This window comes from Oryzias melastigma, linkage group LG22, assembly GCF_002922805.2.
Source record: "Oryzias melastigma strain HK-1 linkage group LG22, ASM292280v2, whole genome shotgun sequence".
Classification (NCBI taxonomy): Eukaryota; Metazoa; Chordata; class Actinopteri; order Beloniformes; family Adrianichthyidae; genus Oryzias; species Oryzias melastigma.
The window spans coordinates 8,212,619-8,240,316 of NC_050533.1; the positions used below are offsets into that span (position 1 = coordinate 8,212,619).

At 35.1% G+C, this 27,698-nt stretch overlaps 1 protein-coding gene across 2 annotated transcripts in view; it reads left to right on the forward strand.

The window, feature by feature from the left end:
• Positions 1 to 16,328: 16,328 nt before the first annotated feature.
• dph6 (diphthamine biosynthesis 6) overlaps positions 16,329 to 27,698 on the forward strand; it is a 79,923-nt gene continuing 68,553 nt past the window's right edge. Inside the window, exons 1-3 of one of the 2 annotated variants that reach the window (XM_024277138.2) lie at positions 16,329 to 16,502; positions 16,770 to 16,861; positions 18,991 to 19,175. In XM_024277138.2, the coding sequence (XP_024132906.1) occupies positions 16,480 to 16,502; positions 16,770 to 16,861; positions 18,991 to 19,175 (300 nt within the window). In that variant the 5' untranslated portion in view covers positions 16,329 to 16,479. The remainder of the gene's footprint in view (positions 16,503 to 16,769; positions 16,862 to 18,990; positions 19,176 to 27,698) is intronic. The other variant, XM_024277129.2, reaches the window with a different exon arrangement.

Sequence of the window (27,698 nt, forward strand, 5' to 3'; positions counted from 1 at the left end):
ATTAAAAGTCATTATTCCTTCTTTTTTTCACAAGTACCGATTAAATATGAGTCATAGTGGCTCTGCTCAGTGTTAAACACATACTGCGTACAGTATTACAGAGTTAATGGAACAGATAATTGACAGTGAACCATAGGAGGTTAATAATAGATGCCTAATTGACTCCTATCAATTTGTTACAGTGAATTTTAATGTCTAAAGATCCTATTCATAACATTGATCACATACATTATTATTTTGATATGAATTTCCGGGATTCATAAAAATATTTAAAATTACTAACGTCTTGATATAGTTTTAGCAACATGTTTTGATTGATTAAAATAATTATAAAACTACACATTTTACAAATTTCTGCACATTGTCTCTTAACAGCTTGAATGCATTTCATTAAGCACAATTCTCAGTAATTCTCAGTTTTGTTTCTTTAGATAAACTGCCAGAATTAAAACTAAAATGTACATAAAATGCTAGTGCATAAATCCATCCATCAAAGACCAGGAACACAATGACAGACTCTACTCTTGAAAATGGTAACTATACAACAGGTCAGCCACTGTCCCAGGCCAGGTGGGCCTAAACTTCCATTATTAGCAGTCCATAAAGAATGAATAAATGGATGACTGAAAATGTATAGATCATGTGCAGAATTAGCACGTTGGCAATGCAACAAGATGCTTATGATGGGAAAAGTTGTCTGACTCGCCAAAAATGGACAGGAGGTTCTCATATGTGCATAGCAATACCTTTCAAATAAAACACAATGTGAAAAAATAAGTAAAAATAAAAAACACAGAGAAAGGCAAAGAGTCCCTAAAGTGACACTGAAAAAAAAATTGAAGTCTCTGGTTACTTACTGTTGCTGACCAGAAACTAACTGGTGCGCACCAGTTAGTGTCTGGGACATAAAAGAAAACTAGGTAAAAAGTTACTATCTGGTGAGCACCAGATATTAGCTGGTTCTCACCCGTTAGTATCTAGTGCGCACCAGTTAGTGTCTGGTGTGCACCAGTTAGTATCTGGTGTGCACCAGTTAGTATCTGGTGTGCACCAGTTAGTATCTGGTGTGCACCAGTTAGTATCTGGAACTCATCAGCTATTATCTAGTGTGCAACAGTTAGTATCTGGTGTGCACCAGTTAGGATTTGGTTCTCACCAGTTAGTATCTGGTCTGCTCCACTTAGAATCTGGTGCACACCAGTTAGTATCTGGGATACCAAAAAAATATTTAATAAAAAAAAAAAAAGGAACTATGCTAACCAGATGCTAACTGGTGCACACCAAATTGTCTCTGCTGCTCACCAGTTAGAATCTTGTGCGCACCAATTAGTACCTAGTGCGGACCAGTTAGTATCTGGTGTGCACCAGTTAGTATCTGGTGTGCACCAGTTAGTACCTAGTGCGGGCCAGTTAGTATCTGGTGCTCACCGTTAGTACCTAGTGCGGACCAGTTAGTATCTGGTGCTCACCAGTTAGTGTTTGGTGCTTACCAGTTTGAATCTGGTTCTCGTCATTTAGTATCTGGTGCTCACCAGTTAGTATCTTGAACATCCAAAAAAAAATTTAATACAAAATAAATAAAAATACTTCCTGGTGAGCATCAGACTCTAACTGGTGCGCACCTGATGGTGTCTGGTGCTCACCAGTTAGCAACCATAAACATTTTTTAACTTACATTTTTTTCTTTTTATGTTCAATGTAAAATTAGATACAAAAAAGCTAAAAAAAAATAAATAAATAAAAATTAGGTGCCAGGTGCAGGTAAGGGAAATACAAAGGTTGAGTTTGGGGGATGTAGTTGCACATATTATTGTTGCAAATGTCCGGCCTTGATCATTGAAGGTGCTATTAGGAATACAATACATCTAGGCATTCTCTCCTACAAGTGCAGCCAATTGTAAGATACTGTGCAGGTAGACTCTGCACAAATGAAAAAATGAAATCAAAAAAGTAATTTAAAGGCCTTACCAAAAAAAGTGATTCCTGTGTTGCATGGTTAAGTTAAATCAGTTAAACTCCCACTTTCCACCTCCTTGATTCATGGCAATTTTATGCACCAGAGGCTCATTGACTCATAATCTGAATGGATGTAAATAGAGTGCATTGGAACACAGGGCGCACAGGGTGCCATGTATCACTAAGAGGACTTAAACAGATTGAGAGCGGACTGACAGATGAACCTTGGTGGAGATATGCGGATGTGTGCATGAAGACAAGAAGGTGTTGGAAGGTTGAGATTATTAATCATAGCAATTATTGAAAGTGTTTTTCGCTGACATCATGCTGTGGACCCATATATCAGCCGCGAGCAGCAGTCTTATGACTTAGTGACACTGGCTGAGTGGAGGACATTGAGCAGTAAAAATTAGCAAGTTGCACGGAGTGAAAAATGCGACCATCAGAGAGCCGTAAGCGGCCGACATTCATCATTCCAATCATTTTATTTTGGAAAGAGCGCCTCTTGGATGTTATCGTTTGCATCATCATTGCATTTTCAGCCTCGAAATGCATTCTTTGACAGATTAACATCTCCTATTTTGGTTGGACTATTGTTTCTTAGGAAATAAGTGGGCTACAAGTACAAACAAGGAAACAAAAGAAGTGCGACATAAATTGGCAATGTCAAAGATACAGACGCAAATGCAGCTTGAAATGTTGCACGAGTGTGTGAGTATTTTTAGATCTCTTTGTTCTGCAGAAGAAACAGATCAGGTTTGTAAACTCTCAAGGCAGGAATAGACTTCCTTAAGTGGAACTGAGCCTTTCATTGAACTCAAAGCCCAACTTTAAAGAAAGGAACAGAGAGATTTTAGACAGGACTTTTAAGAAAACCTTTTGTTTATTGTTGTTTTCCATATTGAATGAGTCGCTGTCCGTTCTGAGCTGTTCGTCCACATGCCTTCATTCAGCTGTTTGACTGCTGTGAAAGAGTCACATTCTTCTTTTTACGTGACACTTATTTATACACTGCAGCGCTCTTTCGTCATGCTCTCTGGAAGCTTGCTCACCACCCCTTCCTTCACTAAATTTAAGATGTTGTAAACACTCTCCAGCCTTTCCCTCTTTGGAAGCTTTCAGGAACATCAGAGGGGTGCCTGCGTTTCTTACGGCTGCGTCAGCTCCTCTGGGCAACCGCCCAACTGGCGGTGAGTCTGCTGCCCTGACCCTGAACCTTGAATATCTGAGGTTAGCCAAGGGCCAACGCCGAGGCTGAGGGTGGGTGTGGTGGCAGAGGTCAGGATGAGGGAGACAGACAGCTATTAAACACAACAGAGGAAGGCCCATCAGGATGTGTCTTTTATAGCCGGCTGGTACTTGAAGGCATCAAACGTCACTCCTTTAGAAGAGAAGCAGGTGGTCCAGCGAACAGATGAATCCTGTAAGGGTGGAAATGATGGGTTCAGTGTTTTTATAAGGTCAGGACGAGGTTAGTGAAGGGTCATTCGTCGTTCCCATATAGGAATCGTTTTACGTCCATACTACAAAAACACTCCTTATGCCACATGTGTCTAAGTCAAGGCCCGGGGGCCGGATCCGGCCCTCCAGATCATTTCATTTTATTGTCATTAATGGCCCGATGTTATCTTGCTCTTGTTTTTTAACTTGTATAATTTCAACTAAAGATATTTTAATGGAGAGTAAAATATTACATAATTTAATGTTTAATTGATTTTTTTTTCTAGAATAATGTTCCTGTCTTTTTATTTTTAATAATTATAGCATTTACTAAGATTTCTAGGCTATTTTGGAGTTTGGCTAGTATTTCAGCTACACGCTCTCTGTTTTGGCTAATTTAGGCTTTTTTTGTTGTTGTTTTTTAGGCTGTTTTGGAGCTAGGCTAATAGTTACACGCTAGCTGTCTTGGCTAGTTTAGGCTTTTTTACGTTTTTTTTCTTTCTTTTTACTGTTTTAGACTTTAGCCAAAATTTCACCTCTTATGGGTAGTTTTGGCTACTTAAAAAGTTTTTTTGGTTGTTTTGGAATTAGGCTCTAATGTTCCACGCTAACACGCTAGGCGCGTTAGTTTACACGCTAACTATCTTGGCTAATGTAAGCTTTTTTTCCAGGTCTATGGGCTATTTTCTAGCCTAGCTATTTTTTCAGCGACATGCTAGCTCTTTTGGCTGACTTAAGCTTTTTAAGCTAACTTGGCATTTAGCTAATATTTTAGTTGGCAATCAGCTTTAGCGTTTTCAGCTATCAGCTCTCAGTTTCAGCGTTTTCAGCTATCAGCTATCAACTTAAATGTTTTCAGCTATCAGCTTTAGTGTCGTCATCTATTAGCTTTAGCGTTTTCAGATATCAGCTTCTGCATTTTCAGCTATCAGCTTCAGCGTTTTCAGCTATCAGATTAAGCATTTTCAGCTATCACCTTCAGTGTTTTTAGCTATCAACTTCTGCATTTTCAACTATCAGCTTCAGTGTTTTTAGCTATCAACTTTAGCATTATCAGCTTCAGCGTTTTCAGCTATCAGCTTTAGCATTTTCAGCTATCAACTTGAACGTTTTCAGCTATCAGCTTTAGCGTTTTCAGCTATTAGCTTTAGCATTTTCAGTTATCAACTTAAACGTTTTCAGCTATCAGCTTTAGCATTTTCAGCTATCAACTTAAACGTTTTCAGCTATCAGCTTTAGTGTTTTCAGCTATTAGCTTTAGCGTTTTCAGCTTCACCATCTTCAGCTATCAGCACTAGCATCTTCAGCGGGCAAATTCAGCTTACATCATTCACACTAGCATTATCGCAGGTAATGCTACATATCTAGTTCATAATTATGTTAAAATATTTTGGTTTTAAAGTTTTAAAAATGTAGTTTTAGAGTATTCAATAAATGTTTATCCTGTTCGGCCTGTGACCTAAGGTGTGTTTTAAATTTTGGCCCCCTGTGCGATTGAGTTTGACTCCCCTTCCCGATGCTATCCAAAGAAACTACACAAAACAGATTGCTCGCTCTGAAAAATGACTCACTGGTGTTTACTTTCTTCTCAAAGTTGTTACCTACATTGAAAAAAATGCATTCTAACATAACAGAACCTCCTCAAGTGATGTATCACCCTCAGCCTAACCTTCAAATGACCCCTCGTCTCCAACCGACACCTCCTACCCTCTAACACGCCAAACCTCCAGCCATCCAACCTTTCCTCTCTCCTGCTGCCTCTTTCCTTGTTTCTTTTTCATTACAACTCTCCTGTGGGGACTTGAACTTGTTGCCCCGTCTGAACTAGGGTGACAGCTCACTAAATCACTGCACTTTAGTGGTGCAGCCTCCTTTTTTATACACTTTAATCACCAGACACCAGTAACTGGGGATATTGGGCCCAGAGTGTGGAATTCCTACTCATAAAAGAAAAGAACAGGCTGCTGATATGCTTCGAATCATGGCAAGTATTCATCTCCTTGCTGGGAGGGCAGCCAATGGAGGTTGGAGTGTACAGGTGTGCATATTGGGGGGATTCTTCCCTGTGAGCAGCAATCAATCGCTCAGGATCAACAGGTTTTAGGCCGTAAACCTGAGGTCATCCACTATCTGGTCGACAGTTTCTCATCTGAGGATGCCGGTGTTGATGCTGGTGGGAGGCCTTGGAGTTTGTTTGTTATTTATGGTTAGTCACAGCTTAAGGAATGGCGCTGAATGATCTGAAGCCATCTTTTACCAGCAGGCTGTCACAGCCTTGAAGTGGTTAACCCCCTGTGTGCACATGAAGATGCAGTACTAGAGAAAATCTTAGGCTCTTTTTTTGGAGAAGAAAACACTTCTTTTGACTCAAAATTTGGGCCGAGAATTGATTAAAAAAAAACTACAACTAATTAGTAGCAAACCAGGAAAAAATAATTATGATTTTGTTTGTCACCAATAATCAAAATGTTTTTGTTTGTTACAGTATTTACAGACATATCTGTGAATAATCACAATGTGAAATCACACACCAATTATATTTATATTTATAGTATATTTATAATGTATATTTTTAATTAATGCTGTCAATCGATTAAAAAAATAATCAGATTACCACACTTTGTGTTGTGATTAATCACTATTAATCCCAATGTTTTACTAGGTACATTTTATGACAATTTGCAGCTTTTAAATAAAAACAGGCCAGAGAAAAAAAAATATCTTGATCTTTACTGTTTACATTTTTTAATTTATCAAGTTTTAACCCAGAAATTGTGTGTACAAAACACATCAACACTAAGATTGGCAAAACTCTAAGGACTTTTATGTCTGTAGTATTACTCCAAGAACCAAAGATATGGCCATAAGAAACAAACCTGCACACCTAAAAAAAGAAAAAAAAAGTTTCAGTCACATAGCCCAAATGCTCTATATATCACTGCGCAGGCTGCTTAAAAACAATAATGCTATTTTTCATCATCTGGACAAAAACAAGCAGTAGAGGTGAACTTTCTCTCTGAGCTGATCCTTTATTTAACCCATCGTGACGATCAGCATATCTATCGTTTTCCTTTACCGCCGCAGTCAAATCTCAGCAACTTGTTGTTTTATCATGACGACCATGAATCCGACTATAAACCAGAAAAAAAACAAGATTAAAGTGCTAAAAGCTGATTGTATATTTAATTATTTTAAGTGGGATAATACCCGACGAAGTGTTTTAACACACGTTGTGGAAGCCTGAACTGCCGAGGCTAATAGAAGGACTGTTCCTTCGCGAGGTGTATTTAATTTGTGTTAATTAGTAATAATTATTTTTGATTAATTGCGTGCATTAACGCGTTAACATTCGCAGCTCTACTTAAAACTGATCATCAGATGCAGACAAACTCCAAGTTTTAGACCTGCAATAACTTAGCGAGTGAGAACAACACTAAATTGAATCAGGTATGTTTTCTCGGTTTCTTTCTCTTCATGCTTTCTCTGTATTTGCTTTGATCAGACCAGTTTTTTTTTTTCCACCAGTGTGTCTTTTTACTCGTCTCCTGTTTAATCTCTAAGCATTAATCCTTATCCTCCCTAAGGAGAACCACTTCATGCAGCGGTAACGTATTTAAAGTCAGTGTTGACACTGGACAGAAAGTTAGACAAATACCCTTGGCTAAGAAACCACAAGACAAATGGCAGACCTGAACTTGCAAAGTTCTGGCAGTGACTGTGCTGGTTTGACTTAGTTGTGGCCAGATATTCAGCGCAGATGACGTCTTGCTGCAAGAAGAAGAAAAAATATAGAGCTCGGGTATTTGAGCGGATTAAAAAACAGATTTAATGCGAGGAGTGAAAAAGAAGCTATGGGTTTAGAAAGCAATGTGATTATCCTAAAGAGTATTAAAACTAATTAGAAGACAAAAGAACTTGTCTTTGATGACAGGCAAAAATTTGTAGCACGTTTTATGTGAAAATATAAAAAAAAATAAACTTAAAAGTCAACATTTTCCATTAACAACCAGGTGGTGTAATTATGGTTGTGCCAGATGACATGTGTGTGGAAACAACCGCACACAGACAGCACTCACAGGCAGACAGTGGCCCCGTGACAAGCTATCTACACACTCTCAACACATAACCACACGCATCCACACAGGAAGACACCGTGCCACACACACTCTCCGCAGAGATATGGGGCCCGCTCTGACAACCGCCAAGTTGACTTGGCATAGCTTGGACTGGAGTGATCCAAGAAAAGCAAAGCAGACCCACAAGAGGGTTGGGGCTTTTGTGTTTGTGGAGTGTCAGACTTCATCACGAGGGAGACCCATAACAGGCCCAGGAAGACCTTTGAAGCTATGGGAGGGGTGTGTGGGAATCGCCTCTGTGGCTACTTCTGATGTCAGCTTCGATATTCTGATTGCAGGCTATTTCCTGGATTAGAAGTGTGTTTGTCGGCAGAGAGGGAAACTGTCCGCGGATTGTATATCAGAGAGCAGACGAGCTAATTATGGCATCCCACCAGACAATTTGAGGATTATAAAGTATTTTACTAACACGACATTGTAGAGGCCATGTTTCTAAACCTACATTTTGAAATTAATAAATGAATTCACAGTAAAATAATTACCAACCAGAAAAGTTGGATTACCTGCTTGTCTGAATGCCTTTTTGCCGAAAATGCTAAAGCTATTTTCATACTCCTAAAATTGCTAAAGGTCTTAAAGTTGCATTAAGTGCACAAATAATTTGAAGAATTTCTTGAAAAATTGAAAAAGATTCTGTTAAATTTAAAAATGCATAAAGATATGAACTCAAAATTAGCCCAAAACGTCAGTAGATGCCAAATTAGCCAAACAAGCTAGCATTTTGCTCAAATGTTAGCTTATCTCCAAAAACACCCCAAAATCCACTATAGTAGATGTCAAATTAGGCGCCAAAAAGATAACACATTCCTAAAATATTAGCTTAACTAAGAATTAGTCCAAAAAACCTCAGTAGATGGCAAATTAACCAAACAAGCTAGCATTTTGCTCAAATGTTAGCTTATCTCCAAAAACACCCCAAAATCCACTATAGAAGATGCCAAATTAGCCCCCCATAAAGATAACACATTCCTAAAATAATAGCTTAGCTAAGAATTAGCCCAGAAAACCTCAGTAGATGCCAAATTAGCAATAAATAAATAAATAAGCTAATACATTGGTAAATTACTAGCTTAACTGAGAATTAGCCCCAAAAAACCTCATTAGATGCTAAATTATCCAAAAATGTTAGCATGTTGCTAAAATATTAGCTGAACTCAAAATTAGCCCCTTAAACCTCAGTAGCATTGATGTCCTTAACATGGTGAAAATGTTGGTACCAATATTGCATAGGTTGTGAAAGTGCGCAAACATTTTTAGGAATTGGATGAAAAAAAAAATTGCGTAAAATTGTAAATAGTTGTGTAATATTTCAACATTTGCATGAAATGTAACAATACCAGAAGTACACGCTGAATGTTTTTAATTGCATAATTTGCAGAAATTGTAGACATTTGAAAATTCCCATTTATTCCAATTACGTTAAATCGTAAAAACCGTGAATTTTACAAATACCAAAAATACAGGCAATAATGTCCTTCACCAGATAAATGTTTTAATACCAAGACTGCAGAAATCTTAAGTATTTATGTGCCGAAAAATGTACAGAAGAAAAATAAATAATACAAGCTTACAAAACATTCACACAATAAACAGCACAATATTTTCAAAAGTTCGTTTTTGTTGTAAAAAAATGCCCAGATGTTCAGAGACAAGGTGGTTTATTTCTGAGGATGTGTTTAATCACAGACCTGGATGGCTCAGCAATGACGCTATGAGTCTCGTGGTTTGGATCTCAGGAAAAGAAAGTCTCTGTGAACATTTGGCTGATGATCCCGGAGTAGAACTGTCTCTGGCAGCGTGGTCAGGTGATAGCGGTGCGAGCAGTTTGCTTTGGCTGCTTTATAATTAGTGGAACGGTGGCCTACCATAATGGACCACATCCTTTTGGCAGAAGCTTCTGAAGCTCCAACCAGCTATGATTTTATTCCAGCACACTAAAAGTAGGGTAAGACCATTTCAAACCAAAGAGAGGTATCCAGGAAAGTGAATTTGTACTTATGAAGGCTGGTAGGTCTGACTGTTGCTGTCCAACTTTCATTTTTTTGAGAGTATTTACTAGTGCTGAGATCATTTGGCACTAGATTGGTTGGGTAAAAAGAGCAAAGAATGGAGAATGAGGTTTTAATTCTGAGAGGTTGCACTAAACGTAATCTACTGTGTGTCCTTAGGTAAGACCCATAAATAGAGATCACCCATAGAAAACGTCTTACCTCCAGTGAAATGAAGCCAATTTGGTCGCCATTTTTCTGCGACACCATTTGAAGTGGGTCGACAATGATTGGTTTGAGTCACGATTTTAGGTAAGTACTGTCGCCAATCACAATTAAGCTTGTTGGAAGTCCACACCCCTTCCAACGAAAGCAATGAAAAAACCCTAACCCTAACCCAGTGGCTAGACCCTTCATGTTCAAACTAAATAGCCATAGGGGGGCCTGACTCTGGGTCTCTCTGTGCCTATCCCCAAAATACAGGGCTGTGTAAGGAAGGACATCCAAGCTAAATATGCGACGTAGTGGAAACAGTTTTGCTGTTGCGACATCTGAAAGGAAATTGAAGAACAAGTATTGTTGAATCCTAATATTGTCTGAATGGATCTTTTTAGGTGGCCACATAACTCAAATTTTGCTGGTAATAAATTATTTATGGAACTAAAAACTATTCCAAACTGATTTTTTTCTTACCCAGTGTACCAATGTAAATACAGGCCAAGAAGTAAAAATAAATAAATAAATAAAATGAAAAAACAACTTACAGGGCCTTTATCGAGCTATTCTAAATATTTCAGAGTAAACTATATCCATATATGTGATAGTTTATTACCTTTGTGACACTAAAGAATAATCGTTTTTGGTCAAATATGAGTTATTTTCGTGAACTCTTTTTCTACCCAGAAGATGTCTCAACCTCTGAGGCTCCGCCTTTCACTTCTTGTGGGAGCCGCCCATTTCATGATGTCATCCTTGCTCACGAAAAAATTAAAATAAAAGCTAAAATAAACATGTTTTTTCTGACCATCGCTAGCCCTGTGGAGAAAGTGGGTGTTTGTGTTAGCCTGGGGGCGGAGCTAGCAGCACAGACTCTTCCTGGAAGGGGCTGTTCCTCCCACATCCATACGTATGAACTTAAGGACCCAGTTATTCTCCGAGGTTGGGATGGCTGGAGCAAAATATCACTTTGGGATTGTTTTTTGTAAGGAATGAATATTATATAACACCTAAAAGTAAAAAATAAGTTGATTTTGGAGGATTTAGGCTGTTTATTCATGCAGAACTGTGAACATACAGCTTGAGTAATAATCAACAGGAAGACAAAAGTACTTTGTAATCCTTCTTTTGTTTTTGTTCCATCTTTTTTGTAAATTGTGCAACTCTAATTTTGTTATAAAATTAAATAGATTTCAAAATGTAAAAAAAAAAATATGATGATCTCAGGATTTCACCACAGAGGAGGAGCTTATATGCTGAACATCTTTTTTTGAGTGTGTTTTTTCTGTTTGTGAGGAGCCAACGAGGGTGAATTCCTGTCAGTCCAGGATGCTGAGATTAAAAGAAATACAAAACCGAAGAAAAAAAAAACGAAAAAAAAAAAAAACATTTGAAATCCCTGTTTGCAGACTGGGGCTGTTTTTCAAGAACCATTTCATGATCAAATACAATTTGGATCCAACCACAGCTTTATTTCACATCCTCTCACATTTCCAATCAAGAGCCGATTAGCCTCAGACATTAATGAGCCCGCTAATCCATTTGGGCCTCCTGTGATAACAGTTAATTGTCTGTAAAAATGTGTACAGATCTCCGTTTGGGTTGTTTACTAACTGATTTGGATGCGGTTGGGCCCTAAAGAGGTATCATTAAGCTGATAGTTCTTTAGAAAATGAGTGCCTGTTGGAGACAACTGCAGGCTGGAGTACAGTTAAAAATAGGCCTGTCGTCTTTCAGTCATCAGTCACTGCGAAGCAAAATCATCACAGCATCAACACAACATTTGACAGTCATTAAGGCTAATCAAAAAGGAAAAGAGAAGGAAGTATAATAGGATTTATTTTGTTTTATGGGGATTTTAACACTTATGTGTTGCAGATTTTTTGTGTTTTCTGTTTTCGGGTTTCTTACATTAATGTTATTGCATTTTACATGCACAAATATATATATATATATATATATTAAAAAAAAGTAAAATCGGCGTAACTTTGTTCAATGAAAAAAAACTCACTAGCTTTGGTTGAGCTGTTATATATCTTATAACGTTTACATTAATTTACATTTACATTTATTTACAAACTTGACATTAATTATTTGTTTGAAATGTGTTAAAAAATGTGGAAGCTACCCCCACCCCCTCCTTTCACCCAAGAGGGGAAACCTGGTGGCAGACAAGATAACGGCTGAAAATTGTTAACAAAAATTGCCAAACATCATTAACCGAAAACGGAAATTCCACAAGATTTCAGAGTTGTTGCCACTTTTATCAAAACTTTTTAATGTGACTAAATGGCTCAGTGTTCAGGATTAGCCTAAAATATGTCAAAAGAGGGTAATTTTAAAAAGGATATTTACAAAAATTCAAATTCAACTTTATTTATATAGTGCTTTTCCCACTTTCAAGCATCTCAATGTGCTTTCCACAGTAACATAAACAACAGTAAGACAAAAAGTCGAAAAAGCAATCTAAATAAAATAAAATAAATACAAATAAAAATGAATAAAAACACATTAAAAATCCTGCAACATGCACATCCCGCAAGTAAAATATCCAATAAAAACATGTGTGCATGTAAGAACTAAGTAAAAGCTATACTAAAAAGATGAGTTTGTGTTCAGATTTGTCAAAACTGTTAAGACTTTTAGACATTTTTCAACCAAAATGAGCGGTACACGCAGGATGGGGTGATGTTCCGGTTCTGGACTTCCTTCCGGCAGATAGAAAGAAAAAGTGACAACAGAGGAATAATGGGAAATGAAAGTAAGGTTATTTTGCGGTAACAGTCAGACATGAATTTCTGATGAACTACTACCGCTCTTGGGGGGTTTGCTAAAAACACCATAATCTTTATTGAAAATTCCACCAGGAATAAGTTTATAATAGATCAATAGATAATAGATGATTGGAATAAGCCTTCATGAAATCATTAGAATTTACTGTATGCAAAATTTTGCCTTTTTTGTTGACATTTATTTTTTTTTGGATCTATGTCAAAATCTCACAGGTGGCCAAAATCCAAAACACACCTTAGGACGCGGGCCGAGCAGGATAAACATTTATTGAACACTCTAAAAATAGTTTTTAAAACAGTAACTTTATAATATAATTATGAACTAGATATATAGCATTACCTGCGATAATGCTAGTGTGAATGCTGTTAGCTGAATGTGGCTGCTGAAAATGCTGAAAAATGATGGCTGAAAATGCTGAAGGTGATAGCTAGCTAAAATATTCGCTAAATGCCAAATTAGCCTAAAAACTTAAAAGGAAAAATAAATTAGAATAGCCAAAACAGCTAGCATGTAGCTGAAAAAAATTGCCAAACTTAAGAATATCCTAAAAAACTGAGAAAAAGCTTAAATTTTCTCAGAATTAGCCAAAACAATGAGTGTAAACATTTGCCTAACTCCAAAATATTCTAAAAAACTTAAAAAAGAAAAGCCTAAATTAGGCAAAAAGGCTAGCATGAAGCTAAAACTATTAGCTAAACTTGAAAATCTTAGTAAATGCCAAAATAGTCCAAAAAGATAGCAGAATGCCAATTTTTAAAACTTTAAAAATGTAATTTTTTAACATAATTATAAACAGTAAACAGACAAGAATATTATTCCAGAATAAATCAGTTTAAACCTTAAATAATTTTCAGTATTTTACTCCACAAAAATATATTTTGTCAAAATTATACAAGTTAGAAATGAGCGCAAGATAACATTGGGCTATTAAAAACAAAAAAATGATGTGGAGGGTCGGATAGAATTACCCGGAGGGCCAGATCTGGCCCCCGGGCCTTGAGTTGACACGTGCGATCTATTGTATTCTTATTTATCTTTTATCAATTTTACTCCAGACAGCTTTTTTATTTTTATGTTGTTTTTTCATTTTGTTCTTAATTTTTCTATTTTTTAAAATTTCTTCTTTATTTTATCGTGATGCACTTTGATACACTGAAAGGATTTATATATATATATTTGTTATTTATTTTCTGTATTGATCCACAAACTCAATAATGACCTATTTTTCCAAACTGTGTCCCTGAAACTTCAACTGCAGATGAAACTCTGATTTTTCCAGGTGTTTAAGATATCTCTGAATCTTTTACAAGTCTTTCATGGCACTATTTTCTGTTTTCTTTCATGATTTATTCGCTCTCTTCTACCCAAAATGGCCAAAATGTGATTTACTGAATGTCATTTTCTGGCTTACTTTTTCTTTTTATTTATATATTTATTTATTTTATTAAAGTTTAAGTCTGTCCTCAGATTTATTTGATAGTCTTCATTCAGATTATTAAAAAAAAGAAGTATTTTTCTATTTTTTTTTCTTTTTTAAATGTATTCTCTTAGAATTTACAATGAGTGGCAAGGACTTGTACTTTACTAAATTAAACTGAGCATCAAACTCCATACTTCAGCAGAATTTGTGATACAAATTAAATTGTTAAAGCATACATTTATAGTCAGCAAAATGTCCCATTTTCAGCTTAATATGCTTTTAACAATTCGTTCTTGTAAGTACCAGTACAAAAATTCAAAATTTAAATAGTTATTTTCTCTTTAATGTTGCGCAGATGGACACAGTCTTTTGAGGCTGTACAGAGAAAGGATGCAGTTGTGTTGTTTTGTTGAAAGTGTGTACATGTGTTTGTGTTCTGGCCACTTATCCTGCAACCTTGGATGGCCTGTTCTGAAGCTCAATTTATTGTCTTGTCATTTGAAGCCTTAGTTTCTCATTACACTCAAACTTTTTGTGTCCTTGTGTGACAAAAATTAGCTTGTATGTCCGTGTAAATCACCTGTCATATGCACATGCTCCTTTAAGGAAAGGCCAAGGGTGTCATTTGGCTCCTGCCGCCTTGCTTTCATATTTATGCGTCTCATATTCACGTCCATTGGCGGCGTCTCGGTTGGGCAATCTATCAACACTTTTTATCCCCATTCGCACCAACAATAAGGACATAAAATGTTCTTTTACGTCAGCAAAAACGCTGCCACAAATAAAACGTAAACAACACACCTCTTTATTTGTCTGGATAATAAAGTACATAAATTAAATGTGATAAGTGACTAAATTTGCATCAGTCAATTCTTATGAGTCCGGAAAATTACAAGAGAGAAAGGCTATTATAAAGCACAACGCACAAAAGTGGAAAACAGGTGATATATTAATGAGTTAACAAAACTGAAGGACAACCAAGCCCGAGGGGATTGTCCGGCTTCGCTCCAGGACAGGGACATTTTTCAAGCCAACATGTCAAAGGAACATTTGAAAACTATATCACTCATCCTGTCAAATGAACTGAGATGAAATATACATTTCACAAATATTATTTCAGTTTGTTATTGTGATTTATTTAGTGTACTTCACCAGCCCAGTTGACTTTTACAATGCCAGCAACATTGCGTCTAAATATACTTGAGTTTTACTAATAAAAACTATAATTTTATTTATTGTGGATGCATTTTTTTATTTGGACATAGTAGTAAAAATCCAGCAAAAAGAAGATGCAAAGTTAAAATATTTACTATTTTTTCTCATCCTTTTGTTGTAAAATTAAGTGAAAAGTCCATAGAAAATTATAATTTCATTCCTACTTTGTGCACTACAACACAAATTATCCTAATCTGCAAGTGGTAGACTTTACTATTTACTCAGGATGGAACAAAAACAAAAGCAAAACAAAAAGGAACCTAGTTAAAAGCGATGGGATGAAGATACGTCTCTCTCAATTTTGTACTTTCAGACAGAACGGGTTGCCTTTGGCCCGCTTAAGGGAAGAAGGTGAGAGAGGCACACAAAAGCAGTGCAATTATTCTGCTCTGGCACAACAACAGAGAGCAAAAGGAGGATCAAAGGGTTTCCTCTGAGCAAAACAGGGCTCCCTTAGAGGAAAAGCACAACCTCTGTGTGTGAATACCAGTGCGTGGACTTTTGGTCCTCTCATGGGACCACAGGAAGCAAAGGATGAGTGTGAACGAAGTGAGGGGGCCTATCTACTTTGATTATGCTGTCATGCAATATGCACTGCGGCTGGTGTAAATAAATAATCAACAAAACTTGGTACATTTATTTTACATGTGGTAGGTTTATTGTAGACCTGGGCACATATTTGACTTAAAACATGAGTGATAAATGTCCATATGTGGGAATTAATTTTACTCCACATTTGCTTATATTGAAATATAATTTATTTTTATGTATTTATTTTTATATGTACATGCTCAATAGACACATTTCTATTTTACAGCTTAGTTGAGTATTTTGGACTGCCAAAGTATTGAAAGTTAGATTTATTAATTTTTCCCAAATAATTTTTAAAATAACTTTTAAGCATATTTTTGCTTCTTTTTCCCCTTGTTTAAACTTTCTTATTGCTAATTACTGCAGTTGTTGCTAAAATTTGAATTTTTGTTACCAGAATATGCCATATCTCATTAAAAACTGTAACTTAATATGTTTTGTTTTGGCAAAATTGAGCTTTTATTATGCAAAACTTTATGTGGTACCTAACTTTAAATTAACATATTTTTTTAACACGTTAAAACAGAAATAAAAATTGACTTTTAATCAGGCATATTAAACTGCACCTCACGGGATTTAACGGGTCCTGATAAACCCGGAAGTCTGCTGCTCACATGTTCTTGTTTACATTAGCAAGTTGCTAAGCGCTTATTTTGTACTCTGTGCAACAGCAACAATTTACCTGGTGCTTCTAAACTCCTGAACAATAAATCGGTACAACAGGATGAAGGTGGTCGCGTTGATAAGGTACTTTTGGTCATTTTAATTCATAGTTTTGCCAGTAATTTAGCATGAAACCCATCGGTTTGTATTTTAACCACCAAAGTTTTAAATGAAGTCGTAAATATTTAGCTTATTGGTAAAAATAATGATAGTAAAACAAGGGAGAGCTGTTAGTTTCTCTTATGATATTAAAATTATGAAAGGAAAAAGAAAAACATAAACGGTCCTCAAATGTATTTTCTATTTCTATTGAAGTGATGAGGACTGTGTGTGTTTTTTGTTGTGCTCCAGTGGAGGTAAAGACAGCTGCTACAACATGATGCAGTGTGTTGCAGCTGGACACAGACTCGTGGCTTTGGCCAACCTCCGCCCTGCTGACACAGGTGAGAAACAGCTGATGATGTCTGCATTATTATTTTAACAAATGGGTCTCAATCTTTTCTGTCATCACCCCTGTCCAACAGGAACAGTTTAGTTTCAATATATTAAAATAAAGTAAGAAAAAAAAGTTTTGTAAAGATATGAAAAGATTGGACCCCCCTCTAACTTATGTTCATTTTTTTGCTTAAACAAAATAACAAAAAAAAAACCGTTTAATTCACATGAAATTTATTTTTCACTTAAATTTGATTTATAGATACTTTATTACAGACTTGAGGTCAATTTGTCGCGAGAGACACAACAGATAAAATACTTAATAAAATATATAAAAATAAAAAAATAAAAAGAAACACCCATAAAAATACAAGTATAAGAACCAATAAAAACAATGACATAAAATTACCAAGTTTCGTAAACTTAAAAAAAACAATTGCAGACTTAAAATATCAAAACTTAAGTTAAAAGAGGCGAAGTGCTGTGTCTCACATTGGTAAGAGTTAAAATGATTTTATTCAATGTGTTAGGACGATAAATAATAATATAATAATATTTTTAAAAATATTTTTTAAAATATTTTTAAATTACAAAGATAAAACCAAATTGAGGCTTTTACAAAATAAAAAATAAAAATGAAATCCCTCTCCAATCCTCTTGATTATTTTTAAAATCCTTCCCAGTGGCCTTTTAATTATAATTATTTTGTGTTTTTAGGCAAATTCCAAAAATCTGTGTTGTTTTCTCAGACCTATGGATGCATCAGAATTTCAGTTTTTACGTCACAGTTAGGGCTGCCACAAACTATTATTTTAATAGTCGACTAATTGGATTTTGTGCAAAGTGGATGTAAAATGCACATCTTAACCATCTTTACCTTTTAACTAACTAAAAATAAAGACAATTAAGATGATAGTTTATTAAACTTTTAATGAGTCGTGGTTCCTCTGTCCTTCATTAGTATTAAAACAAGATCAATTCTAATGAGGTCAACATCTGAAACGAGGAACTGTTTTTCATAAAAGATAAAGTTTTGATGTCAATGACTCAAATATTTTAAAAACTTACTTTTTTTGGGTGCTGAACGCTCACAACTTTGTTCACCTTTACTACACTCTGACTCTATATAATATAAAGTAACGACAATCGACTATTAAATTAGCCGTTGACTGTTTTAATAGTTGACTAATCGTGGCAGCTCCAGTCACAATTTTTCAATCATATATTTTTGTCTGCTCCTGATTAATACAGATTTGAATAAAAAAAAGTACTCAGAAATGCATTTTTAATGATAAATGATATAAAGGTTCAAAACACAATTTTCACTGAATTGTGTCTTTAATGACTTTGTTGTAAATACAAATTACTTCAAATAAATCCTTTTCAATAAGTTTTTAAGGGGGGGGGTTGAAGACAAGTTTCTGTTCAGCAATTTTTATAGGGAAAATATGAGTTAAATAAAAAATTTCGGAGAATTAAAAACACAAAAAACTCTGGATACCACCAAGTTTCCCTTTGATGAGAGAGTATTCTGCATAGCTCTTTTTGGGAACCAATAATTGATGATGTGCTGATCTGTTTGAGGCTGACCAAAGATGGTTCTGTCATCCACTTGTACCAATTGTTATTTTTATTCACTTAACTTTCATTTTGGTCATATGTAGGTGAGTTTGGATGATTTATTTAAAGAATAGTAAAAATATTCACACACCTCTTGATGCCAATCCTTGGAGCACTCAAAGATGGTTAACTAACTTAACCGTTGTTTGTTTGTTTGACACAAATTGTCATGATTGCATTTCCAAAAATGAAATGGATTAGTATTTAATTTGTCAAAAGTTAAATATCCCTCTTGTAGTTAGTTTTATTGACTTAAACTAGAAGCATTTATAACAAGCAACTGAGTTAAAGCTAATAGCACTAACCTCAACAGTTTGTTCCTGATCTAATTTTAGATTCTGATCTAATTTTTCAAGTTCATTCTTGTTAAAACAAACGACTAACTTATACAGCATACTTTCATGGTAAACAAAACCTCACTTTCTGTAAGTTTTAGTTAATATTATCAATCTTTTAATAAAATGTAAAGTGAGTGTGCTGTCTGTAGTGAAATGAACACGTTTTTGATTAACTCTAGATGAACTGGACAGCTACATGTACCAGACAGTGGGCCACCAGGCTATCGAGCTGTATGCGGACGCCATGGACCTGCCGCTGTATCGACACACCATTCAGGGCTCAAGCCTGGACACCAGCAGGAACTACAGCGAGACGGAGGGGGACGAGGTGGAAGACCTGTACCAGCTGCTGCATCTTGTCAAGGTAGATTTGACCGAAGCGGTTCATCAATATCATCAGATTTTAATTTTACGTTTCTAAAGTCTGATTACTGTTTAAAATGTCAAGTCAAGCATTAAATCTCTCGAGAGAACAAGCTGGGTGTCAGGTTTTAGGTGACTGGATGTGAGAACTAATTGAAACTCAAATTCAATTTGTACACATTTGACCTATTTCCTGGATCTGCTTTCAACACCCAAATACCATAAATCATCTAGAACTGTCAGGTAGTGAAACACTGCAGGCTTCTGGATCATTACGCAATAAAAAGTTCCTACATTTACAAACTGTTTGTGTTGAAGAGAAGAGCAAATCTGGATTGATCTTGGCTGTTAGCATTTTTAAAATGTACATTTTTAGGTCGCATGGAGGTCAGGTGTTTCATACAGTTGATATACAGTGAAAAGATCCTAGTTCATATCTGGATTAGGCTTATAACTTCATGTAAATACACGTTTTCTTTGAGAATCCTAGCTTTGAAGGTAAAATGAAAAAAAAGAAAATAAATCAATTCTTTGGTTAGAATCAGAATCAGAAGCAACTTTATTGCCAAGTACGATTTAACACATACGAGGAATTTATCTTGGTGATGGTGGTGCATACATAAATAAATAAAAACACCATTAAGTGAGAACAGAAAAGAATATTACAACATAAATATATATATATATATATATATATAAACATATACACAAACAGACACATGTATATACACAACCTGCAACTGTACTTAAATGCATGACATAGAGAAAAAAAAACGTGTTATGCTAACAGAGAATTTAAAGTTCAAAATAAAGTGGACGTCTTTTTTTCTTTAAAGATTTTATTCTTAAATTTAATTTTTATACATTAATGATGAACTTTGGATTCTTTTGACTAATTTATTTTCATTTAAAAAAAAAATGTTTTTGACTTTATAAAATATGACTGCGAATAGATTAGCTTCATGCTAATCTATAATGGGATTTCCCATAGGACTGCTAATGCTAACGCTTGGTTGAGCTAAACATACATTACTGACTAAATTCAAATGTTTATAAATAAACTCACAGGTATGAATTGTCTAAACTCCTTTATGAAATATTTTTAAAGTAACCATTTGTGGTCTAAACTAGTTGTTTTCTCATACTTTCTTCTTCTTCTGGAAGAAGGTGTGATGCTATAGTGCAATCGCCACCTAGTGGCCAAACTGAAACTCCTTCCTGGAGAAGCAGAACAATTGTTGGAGTTTCTCCATTTAAGAATCCATGTAACACTGTATGGTATTAACAATCTTATTATAATATCACTAAAACATCTTACAGTATGTGAACTGTATCAGATTAATATGAAAATCCTAAAAACAGTATTCATGTATTTCTAAATAAATGTGTCTAAATGTGTAAACTCAAAGTGGAATTGAATTGAATGGGGAGGATTGGAAGAATAGAAAAAAAATCAGAATTAAATCAATCAAAGTTCTGATCAATCAATTTTGGAAATTATTGGCGATACCAAGCCCTATTATAAAATAGTCTCACCCTTCCACACACCACATTCATACAATAACTATTCTGTTACTAAAACATTGATAAGTACAGAAAGGAAAAATAATGACTTTTGTATTTCGTTAACCACTCTTACACAATATGTTCATAGATATTATTAAAAACAATTCCTCCCACATTTTATATAGAAGAATATAGAGTTTATTGTGATGTGTTCCCACAAACCAGTAAAGCCTGGAAATACATATTTTTGTTCATTTTTTTTTATCATATTTATTTTTATTTCTGATGTGTTTTGTTCCTAGCAGGTTTAATGAAATTAAATTAAATACTTAAAGATCTTTAACATGTTTTTGTAGCATTTTTCTCATGACGGAGGCCATTTATAAAGAAAATGAAGCTTAAATTTGCATTTGAGTATTTCTTTTGTTAGAAGTCAGAATGAAAAAAACATGTCATTTAAAAGGTTTTAGTTGCACAAACTATAATTTGCAGACTAAAATGACATAATTACAAGTAAATGGCCACTGGAGCGCTTTTATAAAAGATCAAATGGAACTTAAAGAAGTTTCAACATTTATATTTATTTTAAAATTTTTCCGTGACTGATATTTTCAGTTGTCGTTCAGTTTTATTTTAAATGTAGTTAATTTTTAAAGTAGAATAGTTTATAGACAGTGCTTTGAAAAGTGTAGAATAGGTTTCAGAACACTAGTTTTAAATGAAAGAAGTGCCATGCGTCATGTCCCAGTTTTTAAACCCATTTCTCTTTATATCCAGTCAGACTCGCTTCATTCTCCTGATGTTATCCCAACTACCAGCTGACTCAATTTGTGAAATGTAACCAAGCAACGGCGACGAGCACAAAGTCGTGTTCGTGCTTTTAGTCTGTCTCATTGATCATGCTTATCTTTACTTTTAAGTGAAGGAGGTTTTTTCTTTTCATTGTAGTCTGGAACTATCCAGCACTTCCTCTGATGCTCGATCAAAGTTTGATGCTCAAAGTTGGAGAGGAACCCATCAATAAAGGCTTCACGGGAAAAAGAACGCACTAGTTTTATCTCACTTGACAGAAGATCAAATGCAAAAAAAAAAAAAATTAATCAGTGAGTTAATATTTAATCAAATACCACTTTTTTTTAAACAATGTTGAGGAAATATTAATTCAGTTCTAATTTATGCACGAGAGCGCGGTGGTCCAGCATGGTGCGGGGAGTTTGACTGACAGGTTGGAGATTACTGCGTGTGTGTTTTACTCACCACTAGTGCTGGCTGCCTATCTGACCGCCTGCAGTCACGAGGAAGATACCTGGACAGAAACGTCAACAGCAGGCAGAGCGCTCTGCTGTCAGCGCGCACCCGTGTGGGGAATCATCCTGTGAAGTACTTCTTTGCCTTCTGTTTGCAGCAAACTTTAAAAAAAGGAAAATTAGGCCGGCTTTTGTTTTGTGTGGAGTGGTGGGCTGGAATTTTTTTGGCCCGGATGAGAAGGAAATCTCTCATGTTTGAGTGGAGTAGCAGCAATTTTTATTTTTATTTATTTATTTTTGGGGGGTATTGTATGCATAAATTATAAATGTATTTAATTGTGCTGCAGTTAATCTGATTTAAAATGTATTTTTTTAACCTCTTGATGCCCATTGGTGCATCCAACCACTTCACTTATCTTAATTTTTACATTTTTTAAAAGTAAAAACATGTTTTTAAACATTTCTTTATTATTATATGCATACATTATGAATTTACTTAATTTTGCTGCAGTTAATCTTATTTAGAATTTATTTTTAACATCTTGATACCCATTGGTGCATCTAACTACTTCAATTATCTTCATTTTTGCATTTTTTTAAAAACAAAAATATGTTTTTTCTACATTATTTTTTGTTGTTTAAATGCATAAATTATACATTTACTTAAATTTGCTGCAGTTTATCTAATTTAAAATGTATTTTTTAACTCTTGATGCCTAGTGATGCATCCAACCACTTCAATTATTTTAAATTCACATTTAACTAAAAGCAAAAACCATTTTTTAACATTATTTTTAGGGTATCATATGTATAAATTATAAATTTACTTAATTTTGCTGCAGTTAATCTAATTTAAAATGTATTTTTTGCTTATTGAAGCATCCAACCACTAAACTTATTTAAATGTTTGCATTTATTTTAATTTTTGCAAACAAAACATGTTTTTTTTTAACATTTTTTTATTATTATATGCATAAATTATAAATGTACTTAATTTTGCTGCAGTTAATCTAACTTAAAATGTTTTTTTCACTCTTGATGCCTATTGCTACATCCAACCACTTCACTTATATTCAGTTTTGCATTATTTAAAAGCAAAAACATGTTTTTTTTCATCTAAAAATAAAGTTTATTAATACATTTGTTAGTATAATTTTTAAAAAGTTCCCTTTAATCAACTTGGATGCATTTGATAGTAAATTAGTAAAATTCTGCTAATTCCTCATGTCCAGGATTTGTCTGATGGGACTTCAGTCTTGCTATGGAGGATCAGGGCAGTTGGGTTCCCATGGGGGTCACAACAGACCTGCAGACCTCCACTTATATCCCAGCTCCCCCCTTTCAGTGTCATAAACAGTCCAGCACTATAAACAACAGGCTTCCCCGCATGCTGACTGAGTGATGGAAAATGTAAAAATACGACTCTCTATCTCAGATTTCCATTTCTTGAATGCAGAATAAACGACTAATCAGGCTTTATACTTCAACTTCAACCCTCTGAGATATTTACTTATGGTTAGTGGGATCAGTTTGAGGCAATTTTGACTTTGAAATAAAAAAAAAATGGTGATCTAAAGCAGAAAATGGAAATAGCTGCAAAAGAACAGTTGCAGATTGTGATATTTTCAAAGATCTTCTCAAGCGAATTAATTAGAAGCTGTAAAATTATATATGGCAATTGACACTTGGGCTCAGATGAAAGATTTTTTCTTCCTCTGATCCGGAGTTCAAGCGTTTTTAGGTGCATGCTGGGCTCTCCTCCTCTCTGCAGCGCCGACAGCCGCCCCATAGCGTAAGCCAACAGTGCCATCTATGGATCGCTCCCGGTAGCTGCCAGAGAATCTTTGGAGCCATTCAGAAAGTTTCAAAGGGAAGAGATCATATTCTTCAGAACTATTGTTGGTTGATAGAGAGGAAAAAAGACCAATTATAAAAGACGGGGGGGAGAAAAAGAGCGTTCCTTTCCTGGCTGTTATGATAATGACAGAATGAGCTCTCGTTGCTGCTTGTGCATCAACGTTTTTCTTTTGAAGTGTGTAACCTGATAGACATCTGTCCTGCAAGGTGCTGATCTTTGAACCTGGGAAATAAGGTTTAAGTGAAGAGATATCTCTATTTCCGTCCAGCTTTAAAGCTGCAAAAAGAATGCATGTTTTTCTTACTCTCACTCTTTAATGTTTTAACACTGGAGCTCCGTTGTTTATGTTCTTTATTTAATGTAACTTTTTAATCTTTAACGCGATAATTCCAGCAGATTCTGAAGGAGAACGGTTGAAGAGATACTTGTGTTTAACCCCTTTAATGCTTGTTGTCTCAGACTTTATAGTTTTTTTTAAATATTAAAATATTGAGCACATATGCCCCACAGGAAATATATGACAAAGTCTTGAAATTTCAATATTTTAGGTCGATTAGCAACAAGCCTTTAAATATATTCATGGGCTATATTTTCTATCTCTTATAGTAATTTAAAAAAAAAAAAAATTGAGTTTACATAATATTTTAGGAGCATGCTAATGTTTTTGACTAATTTGTTGTCTATTGAGGTTTTTTTAGGCTAATTTAGAATTTAGCTTCTATTTTAGCAACATGCTAAAGTTTTTGGCTACTTTGTTGTCTTCTTGTTTTTTTAAAGTTTACTTAATATTTTAGCAACATGTTAACATTTTTTGCAAACTTTTTATCTACTGAGGTATTTAGGGTAATTCAAAGTTAAGCTAATATTTTAGCAACATGCTAACGTTTTTGCAAATTTGTTGTCTACTGAGGTTTTTAGGCTAATTTAAAGTTAAGCTAAGATTTTAGCAACATGCTAAAGTTTTTGACTACTTTGTTGTCTCATAGGGTTTTTTTAGGCTAATTTAAAGTTTACCTAATATTATGGCAATATGTTAGCACTGTTGGCTAACTTGTTTTCTACTGAGGTTTTAAGGGTAATTTAAAGTTAAGCTAATATTTTAGCAACATGCTAACTTTTTGGGCTAATTCGTTAGCTACTGTGGTTTTTTTTTTTAGGCTAATTTAAAGTTAAGTTATTATTTTAGAAACATGCTAACATTTTTGACTAAGTTAGTTTACTGATTAATTTTAGGCTATTTTGGAATTTTAGCTAGTTTTTAAGCAACAAACTAGCTTTTTTTGGCTAGTTAGCATCTACTAAGGTTTTTGGGGCTTATTTAGAGTTTTGCTAATATTTTAGCTACAGACTAATGTGTTTGACTAATTTGTTTACTGAGGAATTTTAGGCTATTTTGGAGTTCAGCTAGTATTTAAGCATCGAGCTAGCTTTTTTTTTAGCTAGTATTTAAGCATCGAGCTAGCTTTTTTTTAGCTAGTATTTAAGCATCGAGCTAGCTTTTTTTGGGCTAATTTGGTATTTACTAAGGTTTTTCTGTGGCTATTTTGGAGTTTAGGTCATATTTAAGCAACAGACTAAATATTTTTAGAAAATTGGTATGTATTAGGGATTTTTAAGCAATTGTACAACAAAGTTTTCAGAAATTTAGGTCAACTTCAGCCGTCTTTCATAGTTCTTTAACAAAGTCTTTAAGCAAATTTAACATTTTGCTAAAACCTTTTGCAATTTCAGTGAATCGCTGCTGCACTTAAAGTCAATTGCGTCACCATTTTTAGTAAAAAGTTTCAGCATTTTCAGCAAATACTTATAGCAAAGGGGATTTACACTATCATTATCACAGGTAATGCAACTTTTCTTGTTATGAGTTCGTTTAAGCTAAAAAAAAATGGGGGTATTTTTCCCCAAAAAATGTGATGATTTTTACTAATTATTGCAGTATCGTGATATCATGAGTATCGTGATGTATCGCGTATCGTATCGTGAGGTACTCTGTGATTCCCAGCCTTAGCGTTAAGGGGTTCAGCATCACCGACGACGCCTCAGGTGTTAAAGGGTTTAACCCTAAAAACGTCTTTTTTAAAATAAGCATTTGTGAGTTGTGCGCCTGCACTTTTATTTTGTGGCCGCTCTGCTCTTTTCTCTATGATCCGCTCTGATGTGTGATACAGATCAACAGTGTCAGTCACCCCTGGCTGTAACGCCAGTACCCCCCCTCCTCTGCAAAAAACCCCTCATATTAGTCATATCAAATCCCTCAAGTCCTTTATCCTTCTCTCTGCATGCTGCGACCCGACACAGTGGCTCTTTATGCCCCATGACCCTGCGTGCGTGTGTGTGTGTGTCCCTGCATTCACATTGGTGTGTTCAAGGTCGGGTCAAACCGGGCCTCTGTTACATGATAACAGGTCCATCTCTGTTCTCCTCGCACACCTCTCCCTTTCTTCTTTTCTTCCTTTCAACGCTGCAGGTAAGACAAAGGTGCTTTCCCAGTTCTCATCCGTTTTCTTACCACACTGGACTGAACGCTAATTGTAATTTTAGGAAAATTGTTCTTGAAGCCGAAGTTTTGGGGAAAACTTCAACTTCTATAATTTTTTACGTATAAAACATATATAAGGAAAGAAAGAAAAAAACCTCCCACAGCATCTGGGAAACCTTTGAGCTGATGAATAAAGACAAAGACATTTAGGCTCATTAGAGTGATGAGGAACAATAGATGATATCTACGCACATGTTCTATTCCGCCAGCTCTAATTAGCAGCCCTGAAACATCTCTGTCATACTGAGACGCAGCTTTGAGAAGGATGGAAATGTTAGCTTCTAATTTCATTTCTTATCCTAAGGCGGTCAGCCTGCTATAGTTTTTTAAATTCTTTCATTCTTTTGTTATCAAAACCCCAATAATGGCTTTTGTTTAAAAGAAAATGTACATTAAGGCCCACTCTTTTGATCTATTGTAGATTGTGCTAATATATATAGTAAAAAACACTGTTTACTATGACGTGGTTTCTGCAAAATGGCAGCAGGTCATTAGAAATTAGCCTCTGAGAAGTAGGTAGGACTGCTAATGGGGTAGTGAGCATGCCCTCATTTCCCATCATCAGTCTGTTTACACCACATGTGTGAAAGTCAAGGCCATAGTCATGTGAAAAAGTTATATTTTAGTGTGTTAAATACATTTTTATTGTGTTCGACCCGCAACCTGAGGTGTGTTTTGGAATTTTGGCCCCCTGTGTGATTGACCTTTACACCCCTAGGTTACACTCTCTCCCGCTAGCTTACGGCTAGTGCCGGGCAATATGGAAAGAAATGTATCTCATGATATATATATCACGTTGTATATATGTATATATCACGATATACTACAATAAAATATATTTTCAGTTATTCTGTAAAAAAAAAGGACAAAAATGTCATTACTTACTTTTCTCTGACTATTTTTTTCAAGTAATATGCAACTAATTCATTTTTTTTTTCTCATTTGTAACTCACGTTTTTTTAGTAGGATAACACATTTTTGCACAAAAGTTCAGCAATAAAATTAAACAAAAACGATTGAAGAGAAATGGCACGATACATACTTTTCTATCGCCCATAAGATATGCATCCTCATATCTCTCAGCACTACTTGCAACCCCAACCAAACATTAGGAGTACAACAAAAATAGTGAGCAATATCGTAGCTACCCAACCGTGCAATAAAGACGTTCGTGGATCTATTTGTCTGCAAGTGGATGCATCGGAAATTGAGCTTTATCCAACTCCATTTTTGTCATATGTCCCTGATTCACAGGGATTTGAATAAAGAAATACTCAGAATTTAATTTTTTTCAAAAATGTCCTCCATAATCAGAAAAAAAAAGCTACAAAAACGCACCGTTTTCATTGAAATGGGTCTTCAGTGTTTCGACTG